At 41.2% G+C, this 10,561-nt stretch overlaps 1 protein-coding gene across 2 annotated transcripts in view; it reads right to left on the bottom strand.

The window, feature by feature from the left end:
* The window catches only part of LOC108229884 (proprotein convertase subtilisin/kexin type 5), a 16,259-nt gene extending 6,645 nt beyond the window's left edge, over positions 1-9,614 (bottom strand). Inside the window, exons 1-6 of one of the 2 annotated variants that reach the window (XM_037978028.1) lie at positions 9,121-9,614; positions 7,603-7,806; positions 7,439-7,507; positions 7,264-7,303; positions 4,037-4,182; positions 2,244-2,438 (exon numbers count right to left, since the gene is read on the bottom strand). In XM_037978028.1, coding sequence (XP_037833956.1) covers positions 2,244-2,438; positions 4,037-4,182; positions 7,264-7,303; positions 7,439-7,507; positions 7,603-7,806; positions 9,121-9,292 — 826 coding nt within the window. In that variant the 5' untranslated portion in view covers positions 9,293-9,614. Of the gene's footprint in view, positions 1-2,243; positions 2,439-4,036; positions 4,183-7,263; positions 7,307-7,438; positions 7,508-7,602; positions 7,807-9,120 lie in introns of both variants that reach the window. The other variant, XM_017405596.3, reaches the window with a different exon arrangement.
* Between the last annotated feature and the right edge of the window lie 947 nt (positions 9,615-10,561).

The following is a 10,561-nucleotide window of genomic DNA, read 5'->3' as shown; positions in this document are numbered from 1 at the left end:
CACCCACCCCTCTTAAAAGATGCCACGTTTGCGCATGCACTGCATTTGTGGGTTGAGCAGCAAAGGTGGGTCTGTGGGTTTCGCCCATTATGCACACACTTACTTTTAAATTTAACCATCTAACATTGTTGTTGAAACAACGACGTGAAGGCGGATAAGAGAAACCTCCTTCGTATTCAAAGTCTCAAAAAGCAGAGTATGACTATAAAACAGGTCGGTCTGACACCACCAGCAAACATCCTAGAGCTAACCACATGCTAATGATTGATGCCTTTGGTCAATAACTAAAGGGAAACGAACCAGATCAGGTGCAAGTACTGTATCATTGCTGAAACGGAACAAATTATTTTCATGTTAAAATCAAATTATATTTATTTTGTTTACATTATCTAGTTGAAAAACCTACTTTGCTACATAAAGTTTCTCATCAGGAATATTAGACCAAGGTTAAACTACATGAGAAAAGAGATAAAGCAGGAGCTGAACCAGATAAGGGCTGATATCAATAGAGCACTGTTTCCCAGTGTTGTTGATTCAGACTTTAGAAGGAAAGTACATAAAGAGTCAGAAAAGGGCAGAGGCGAAGGAACCTTTGGGTGTTGTTTCACCATCAGGAGCCAGCCACTTTTTTATAGTATCCTGGAGCGAGACACTTAAAGCCCTGTACTAAAACAGTGCCCGAAAAGACACAAGCGGCTATTTTCCTAAAGGAATCAGTCAAATGTCACGTTATCAGAGTCAGACGGGCCAAGTAGGACACGACTTTGCTGATATGCTGTTCTCTCACTTTCTTTATGGTGTCTTTTATGACTGTGATAGTCACCTATAAAGGAGAGGAGAAAAGCCAAAGAGACACGCCGGCTTCATTTGTCAGGCAGAGGCTTGGGCGGGCGGCGGGGAGGGGGAGGGACGGGGGGACTGCTTACAATCATTTTGAAAACACTTTTACAAGCTGGAAATTTACACCAACAAATCTGACAAGTGAGGAGGAAAACCTGTTCAGAAACGAGTTCAACGGCAAAACGAAGAAAAAAGAAAAGTTGTGCGAGAAAATACATTGAAACGAAACACAACGACGTGTCCAAAATGCAGGAGATGTGAAGAAAACATCACATTAGTTCATACACATGCAAAACCACAATGAGTTTATAATTAATTTGCTCATTAGGCTTTGAATAGTCCATAGACTATTTCACAATGCAACATTTTAACTGTCTACATAAGCATTTATAGAATTTATTTTACCCTGAGTTTGTAGAAACAAAGTCACTAAGCAGCAATTTGACATGGTTTAGTCCTCATTATTGACCCAGATTGCATATTTATGTTTAGCAAAGCGCTTCTCTAATAAGAGTGCAGTGCAGCACATGAAAACACCCGTTAGGACACAATGCATGGAAGCCATCTAGAGCTGGATTTGGTAAACTGTTGTTCTTGTATTTCCTTTGTGGTACAATTTAAAACATACTCCTAAATAAATTGTTTTATGGAGAAAAGTGGGAAAGTTCTCTTTGCTCTGTCTCATAAAAAATGAAGCCTTCAGGAAAGAAGTGTTTTAATATTGGATCTTTATATAAATTCCACTATATGTGCTGATTTGTTTCATGTTCAGTACTCAGAAGCAGCTTAGCAACAAAGAAATAGAAAGAATTTATTAGTAAATCACACGGGCTAGTTCGCTCTCTAAATGCTGCACTAAATCTGGACTTAAGGGGTTTCCAGAGTCTGTTTCCTCATTACCAACATGCTTGCAGAAGACTTTCTGGTGCTGTATTACAGTGAAAAAGACTATTATTGTCTATTACTATTGTCTATTATTGTCTTCTGGATAAAAGAAGCAAAAAAAAAAAAAAAATAGAGCAAGTATGCTGAAGTAGCTTTTAGAGAATATTGTGTTTTTAAAGGAATTGAAGAGATCCCTATGTGTTTCTACAGGGAAAATATCTGTAAATAAAGTAAAAATTTTTTGAAAAGTATAGAAGTTATAAAATCCAGAAGTCATATCACCTATGTCCTGAATGAGCCGAATGTTTTGATATGTGAACGACTAAAATAGCAGAAAGTCTGCAAAAGGTAGATGGCCAAAAACCATAAAGATAAATAAAAAAATAGGAAAACAATAAGAGTTTGAATATATACAGCGAAACACACCTGCAAAGCTATTCACTGATTTATATTAAAATAAAGTCTTTTTATCACAAGAAGGAGAAGAAATCAGAGTTTATCTCTTCTGTTCCACTTACCATCAAAGTACTCTCCAAGTGGACATTGGACCTGAGGACACTGTCCATGCAGAGGATGATTCCCACTGAGACAGAGCTGACAGTCTGACGAATGAGGGCCCTGACAGGTCTGACAGGAGACGTGACAAGGCTGACAGCGCCACCCGCTGGACTCACTGAAGGTGTGCAGCGGACACTGTTTCACACACTCCCCTCCTGACAGCAGCAGAGGAAGTCATGATGTTTGGGTTATAAAACAAAACACACGTCACCTGAAAGACTAATGGACAATCATTTTTTCTTTCAGGATTTGTTATAAATTGTATCTGTGTACCAGGACACACCACTGAACCTCTTAGCCTGAAAACCTTTGATATTAAAAACCTAGCATCCCATGAAGGGATGCATATCGCCCAAAGCCTTTTAAGGCAGACTTTCAGATTAAAATCATCTCATGATGACAAATTATTAAGTATTGAAATAATTCTTGTTTCACTCTGCTGTACATGTGTGAATACTATCAAACTTTGCTCCGTATTCAACAAGTCAGAACATAACACATTTGAACAGCCAAATATCTCCTGCAATGACTTTGGAAAGCAAAAATACCTAAACTGTACTTTTAAAATTGTACTGGCACCTTCTTAAAATACCAAAACAGCGACCTGTCCACCATGTTGGATGTCACAGTTACAGCCCAGAGGCATAAGTCGATAACGTAACCCATACTGTCCCAATTCTCCAATTTTTGCATGCTTGTAACCTGCTGCACACGAACCCTTCTGTGCGCATTGACTGAGTACACGCTTCATAGAGGGGCGTAGGGTGGAGTGTGAGTATTGGGACCGGGCCTCTCTCTCGTTTGCTTGTCACGCCCGTCTACACCTGCTCCGAGTTTTGTAATCATGTCACCTGTGCCCACTTCACCCAGTTACCCTCTGCTTTTAAAACCTGGTCATTTCCTCCACTCACTGCTGGTTCATCGTCGCTTCGTGCGCTGTCTTGGTCTCCTGCCTCGTCTGGTCACTTGTGCAGCTTTTTGCTGCCTCGTCAGCTTTTGATCTCTTCTTTATTTTTAAATAAATTATTACATTTTTCTGAAAATGAGTCTGCGTTCTGGGTTTGCCTCTCTCTCCTGCCAACCTGACACGACCTCATCAATCTTTAGCTCAGTCTTAGTCAATTTGACTAAGTTGTTTCCATTTTTGTGCTTTTGTATGGTCAGCTGGCTGTACCAGTCGCCTTGAATTAGGTTGACTCCAAAAGTTAGGTAGTTGTAGACGTACATCGAATGAATACTTTCTGAGAGGTTCATTAAAATCTGCTCAGTAGTTCCTAAGCTATTTAGCTAAAAGTTAGGACAAACAAACCCACAGAGACACGGACACAAACATTATCGCCCTTTCACCTAAAGGGGCGGGCGATAATTCCAGATCCAAACTGAGACTGAAAACATGTAACTAATATTTTAATAACGTGTCAGAATGCCTGAAAATCTATCACTCCCCATTCATTTTACAGTCTTGAAGCTTTTTCTCACGTGCCCATGGAGAAGAACACAACCATGATTCCTTATTTGTGTAAACCCAAAAATTTGCATATCTTTTCCTACAAAACCTGCTGACATGCACCTGATTTGCAAACCAAATGAAGACTCAGAGGGGCAATTGTTTGTTTTGAGCAAGGATAAATCCTTGCAAACTCCCTGATTTGAAAGCATGCCAAAGACGCTCTTCAAATACGGCACAGGACAAAATCAAAAGTTGCAATCCGTTCGTGTGAGGAAAAGTGAGGAAAACAGAAAGAAGTGATACCGTTGAGGAAGTAACCGGGCCAGCAGGCGATGCAGTGGGTGTTGGTCCTGCAGTCCTCACATGGAGCTGGACAGGACAGACAGACTCCACTGCTGAGGTCCTCGTAGGTGCTCTGAGGGCAGTGTCTGCGGCACCTCTGTCTGAAACTGTCAGAAAATACCCCTCATAATATTCATTTACACACTGTACATTTACGTGAAGCAAATTATTTAGCTTCACCTGTGTGTGTACTTCATCTGTGTACGTACAATAGGCTGACAAAACTGCAGAAATATCAAACAGTTGCTGAAAGCAGCTGCGGTCTGTTGGCGTTTTTCAAGCCATGAGAAAATGCTGCCATATGCCGCTTCTGTCCACATGAGACAAAACAATCTGAAACCAGGGTTCTCGACGTGCCCCGTGTCAGCCCACAGCACACCTGCAGCTGCATTGTTGACTTCAATGCTCTCCTTATCAAAAGGTGCAGTTGTTCGAACAACAATAGGGATGGCAAACAGAGAGGAAACTGTAAGGTAGGCTGCCTTTTCACAGTCCTTAGTGGTTTCATTCTCATCTAAAGGCGAAATGTTCCTCTCTGTTTTATTTGTCTTTTAGCTTTCAGCCAGCCTCTGGCTACTTTTAGCTTCTAGATAAGCTTTGATACTTTTAGCTTTTAGCTGTTTTGCTCCTTTTAGCTTTTAACAGATTTCAGTAAAGTCCTTTAGCGCTCAGCATTCACACAGAAAATTCAAATTCTCTAGTTTGATTCCTGTCCTGAACTTGTTGCATCACCTTCTTGCCTGGTTTTAAAACATGCCACAATGAAGAAAATACATTTTTTATTATCTATTAACTGCATATTGACTGTCCTGCCGTCCTGGTGCTGCGGGATCCAACTGCAGTAAGATCAGAACTTTCTCCTTTGATGTCTGGACTCACACTCTGGCAATGAACGATTTCAGATATATTTATTAGACAGGACTTCCTCTCTCCATTTAAGGATGCATTATTCAACTGTAAATCGTCGGGAAACCTCAAGGCTTCGTTTCAGGTCCCACCCTTTTCTCGTTAGGCTTCTCCTGGGCTCCATTTTCAGAAAGCACTTCACTTTTCACGGTTAGGCTGAAGATCTTCAAATTTAATGTTTTATTTAAAATTTAAGTATTTAAGTTACTGAAGTTCATATCTATTGCCATTATATTTTAAACTTTGTGCAGCACTTTGGTCAACTGTGGTTGATTTAAAATGTACTATAGTCATACATGTCGACTTTACCTCCTGGCTTTGACTGAATTATTTAAAAAGTATCACAAGTTTAGGTTCTGAATTACAAAAAAATAACATGAAAACAAAAAGGCTCCTCATTTTAAAATTAAATTGTCTATCAGGCCGATACCCTGCTACCTATTCTGCCCTCCTCTCTGAAAGAATATAAGCATTGACACTTCCATCTGTATTCCTAACTGTGTTGCCTTGGAGTCGGTGCTAAGATGTGGTCGTTGTTTGAGGAAGAACAGCTGGAGGCGTCACACTGCATCCATCAGCTCACTCACAATAGCTGCTGATGGAGACCAGGATCTTTCTCCAGCTGGGAAACGGTCTTCTTCGTAAGAATCTGCGGGATGTTTGAGCAACCCTCTGTGCAAATACGAGATTATCCATTTCCTGGGGAACCCATTTGCATTCCCCTCGCAACTTTAGGCCTTTAGGAGCATAAATGTATTAGAAACGCGTGAAACAATGCTGTAAATGGTGTCTGAAGTTGAATAAATCCGAAGAGGAGAAGGGCTTAAACTGCTCCGAGAATGAAACGCGGCCATATTCCAGTTTAGCTGCCTTTGCATGGCACCTTGGGGAGAAAGATAAATGCCAACAAATACCAAGCATCCATCATGCTGCGATTCTTTTTGTTTTGTCCAAGAAGAACATGGGTCGTAGTGATTCACAGCTATGCCAAAACTGTCAATCTTTCATATCTTTAACATTTTCATCACTGCCTGAGGAGCCTGAAATAGTGGAATTTCCCAGGAAAAATAATAAGAACTGTCTGAGTCGATCTCGGCGAGATGGTGTGTCCACATTACAGTTGTCCGTGCTCTATTAGTTTGTTTCATTTTAATTGTGTGTGCTGCACAGGGTAGATGTAATCATTTTGTCAGTGGAGAAATTATCTGCCCTGCCATTTTAAATCTCTAGAGCCATTGCTCGTGCTCGCCTAAGCTCACCCAGGAAGCCTGAGTATCTCTGTGAGCTTCGGTGTTAATTGGTAGATTTTGCTCCAGTCTTTATCTGCTGCGATTCACCCGAGCAGACAGAATTGCGCGTCTGATAACTCAGCTGTGCAGTCTTTTTTTTTTTTTTTTTCTTTGTGTTCCACTCTTCATACCGTGCTCCGTTGGGTCTCAAACCGAGGCTCAGGTAACAGAAAACGGCTGGTAACCCGATTCACACAAAACCAGGAGGCGCAAACTCCAGGGAGAAGTTCACAATTGGAGCTCTGTTCTCGGCCTGCAACCAGTTTGAGGTGATAGGATGACGTAAACCAAACCTGGGAGGTATTTCTTGGTCTTAAAATGTAAAAATAAGTCAGTAAATTCTACTGAACCACGTAGGGAATTGTGTAGCGCATTACATAACATTATTACGTGATGCGTATCAGTAAAATTGACTGAGCTGCAGCCATTTTTGTGTTCGCTAATGTTGATTAGCTGTGGTAGCCATTTAGAACTGGATTAACTGCTAGAATTAATTAGCTGTAGAGACATGTCCAATATTTTTTTTCTGAATGTCTTAATTAAAACCCAACCAGTGGTTCATGAGATGTTTGTCTAACATTATGATATCTTATATCATAAGATACCATGATATAAATAGAGCTAAGAGCTCTTTTTAGAAAAATCAAAGAAATAAACATGGCAACATTTAAAGCATAAATATGTGTATATATAGTTTTCTGTTATTGTGCGATAAAAATATTTTGAACCAAAAACATTTGAATTGTGAAAATGGGCTAAAAAAAACTGAAGCATTTTCAGTTTCTTGAACATTTTTCACTAATTTTGGCTGGTGACTTTGTGTAACAACAAAAACATTAGGCCACCAATAAGAACATAGTCTATAAACGCAGCATTTGTTTGCAGGCAGATAACTTGAATCCTGTGCATCTGATTTGTCTGACAGAGAAAATGGCATTCATAAAAAGTCTATTTATTCAGCTAAAGGAGTAAAAAAAAAAAAGAGAGACTCACAGAAAGTAACCTTGAACACAGGTGTTGCAGATCTCTGGGTCTTCTGGTACGAAAGAAAAAAAAAAAGGTGATTAATTAGAATTCAGATGAAGAAACTGCACTGTCCACCATCCTGATTAGGATTTTAATCTGCAGCATTGATCCTTTTTTTTTTTACATTAGGACAACAACAGACCTGTAGAGCATGTCTTGCAGCCCATTTCACAGTCAGTGCACTCTCCTGTATCTGGGTCCTGCACCTGCCCTGAAACACACACACACACACACACACAGTCCCAGAACAATGAACGTCTGTCTCCTTTAGTTACAGCCCACACATGGACTTCGCTTTAAGTTTACCTGTGTCACACTGCGCAGCTTGGCAGAGCCCGTTCTGCAGTTTGTAGTGTTCCCTACATTTGGCACATAAGTTGCCATCTGCGCAGAGTTCACAATTGTCTATGCAGGGCAGGCACGCGTAGTGACCCCTGTCAGGGTAGAGTCCCCTGGGGCAGTGTGTCCGACAACAACCTTGGTGGAGGAAACGCTCCTGTCCGTCTTCATCTGAGGGAGGGGGGGACGACACAAGGAGGACTTATCATAGAGTTCAAGCCTTTTTACCTTTTCCCTTCTGGCGAGGATGCTGTGAGCGCAAAAGACATTTTGATTCTCGTAATGAAAGAGAGCTCAAAGGACTGAAGAGCGATGGCACACACTTTGTGCCTCCACTGAAACAGATGGAGAGGCTCACCGAGTGGATCGGCGCAGATTATTATGGGGATTTGGGGAATAAATCACACATGTAATAAAAAAAAACGAGGAGAGCAGAGAGTGTCAGCGGCTCGGCGTATTGACTGCAACTAACAGACGGCGGCATGAAAATCACTTCCTGACTGATGATGCTTCAAATAGGAGTAATCAGACACAGATGAGGGATCGCAGCCTCAGACAGAGTCTGGTATTTGTTATTTGACAGATCTAATGATTATTACTCTGCCACCTGCCACTGTCGCCGAGCACCTGAGGCGCCTCTGGAAGCAGACGAGTTGCAGAATGATCCTCAGCGCCGTTGCACCGAAGACGGGTGGCGTTACGAGCTACGGCGTGCAGAAAGAGAGAGAGAGAGAGAGAGAGAGAGAGAGAGAGGTGGAGAATGGCACCAAACAGCAATGATTCACCACGTTGTCCTTTAAGAGGACTCATGCATGACTGGGTGGTGGTGGTGGTGGTGTGGTTGGTGGGGGGGGGAGGTCTTAAAAATAACAGACTCTTGCAGGTTGACTCTGCCACAGGAATCACTTTCCGAGGGTTGTATTTCCCCACCTCCGTTTAACAAAGACCCCATTATGAGATGATCAGATTACGCTGAGAAAAAGAAAAATGATCACATCTTCATTCTTTTCTTTTTTCTTTTTAAACCTGAGTGGGAGGTGGCCCCTGTGGCAGAGAAAAAAATCAACAAGTTTCTACAGCCAATCTTTGAATGTTTAACAAGAGTAAACCCAAGCTGAATGCCTTTCTTTCAGTGCAAAAGCCTTTAAAGCACTCCGCTTTGGTAACCATTAAATGAAAGAAGAAGAAGAAAAAAAGAAAAAGAAAGGCTTTTTTTTCTCTCTCTCGGGTTAATGATCCTGAATGGCTTTTTACAATCTGCAGGGCCAAGAAAAAAGGCACAACAGCAGGCAAAAACATGAGCAGATTTTCCACATTTGTGTCATAAATGACAAAGAAAACTTGGTTAGGAGGAAACAAGGAGGCTCTATCATCCCATTATGTGAAAAATAAACACATCCACACTCATTCAGTCACCAGCAAACATCATTTTAAACCCCACGTTGAAGTATTTGTCATAAAACAAAAAACAAAACCCTCACTCACAAACTCCACAGGTGGTGCAGTGGAACAGCTCGTGCCCGGCGCACTCGGAGCAGGTGGGGTGGCACAGGACGCACTGATTTTTCAGCAGGAACTGGCCGCTCGGGCAGGACGGAGAGGGTTCACCTCCAATAAACCCCAAACACAGGGCGAAGACAGCGGCGAGGGAGCTCATGGCTGCGCTCCAGTCCTGAGAGTGAAAGAAGTACAAAAAAAAAAAAAAAAAAAAAAAAACAGAAGAAAAAAAAACCCAAAGAGGAAGAGCAGAGGAGGAGGAGGTGCTGCAGGTACACCGGCTGATCGATGTGTGCAGCTCTGCTCCAGCAGCCTGATGGAACCTGCTGACTGATGATCACAGCACCTTTCTTTATTTCATTAACTCTTATTGCCTGGAGTCGCGTCACATTTCTGCTCTTTTTATTAGTTTCTTGTCATCTTTTAAAGTAGTCTGATCAATATTTTTGGAGCTTCGTGAAGCTCGTTGACTTTTTGTGTGAGCGCATCTTTTTCTGCCGTTTTATTTTTTTGTTCATTTTTGTTTTGCACTCTAACTGCTGTACTTCTGCGTACTTTTTGCTATTCTAGACATTTTTGTTCATCAAATTATTCAGCAGATTCAAGAGATGGGTGCTGTGACCTTTAGTTTTTCTAATTTCTATATTTTTAAAAATATTTACCTTTATTTACAAATATTTTCCCCATAGAAATGCATTGGGTTTTCTTAAAATCCTTCATAAACATTGTTCTGTCGGAAATCTGCTGCAGTGTTTTTGCTCTAGTTTTGTCACACTCTGCTACTTTTAGCTTTTAGCTACCATTCTGCTACTTTTAGCTAGCCTTTTCGTACCTTTGGCTAGGCTTTTGCTATTTTAGCTTGTAGCTAGGCTTTTGATACTTTAAACTTTTAGCCAACATTTTGAAACTTTTGGCTACCATTTTGTATGCTTTTAATTTTTACCTAGCCTTTTGCTACTTTTAGCATTTTACAACTTATAGTTAGTATTTTGCTACTTTTGACTTTTACATAGCATTTTGCTTCATTATGACCTTTTGGCCTTTAGCCAGTGTTTTGCTTCTTTTAGCTGTTATAAGTCAGTATCAACTTTCAGCAGTGGTTCATCACCTAGCATTGCACAACCGCAGTGAAGTTAGTTTCAAGTTGGATATTCGATATTCGAGCTCCGCGGAGTTAGCGGCGTCCAGCTCACGCTGCCCCGAAACAGGAGCGCTAATGTCGGCCAGCCGTTCTCTGCCGGCCCCTCCTCTCACGCGCAGTGGTTCACTTAGGGACCGTCAATACATTTTCCTAACCCTTCGCTCCTGAAAAACAAGTATTAATATATTTCTTGTCGTTTCACCAACTGGTACAAAACCTTTGGTAAATCATGCTACGAAATTATATAAATGAGGCACAATCTATTTTATCCCATTTGAACCCTTTTTT

This window comes from Kryptolebias marmoratus, linkage group LG11, assembly GCF_001649575.2.
Source record: "Kryptolebias marmoratus isolate JLee-2015 linkage group LG11, ASM164957v2, whole genome shotgun sequence".
In the NCBI taxonomy this organism is placed as follows: domain Eukaryota; kingdom Metazoa; phylum Chordata; class Actinopteri; order Cyprinodontiformes; family Rivulidae; genus Kryptolebias; species Kryptolebias marmoratus.
The sequence above is the reverse complement of the archived record's forward strand: the minus strand, read 5'-3'. Positions and strand labels throughout refer to the sequence as shown.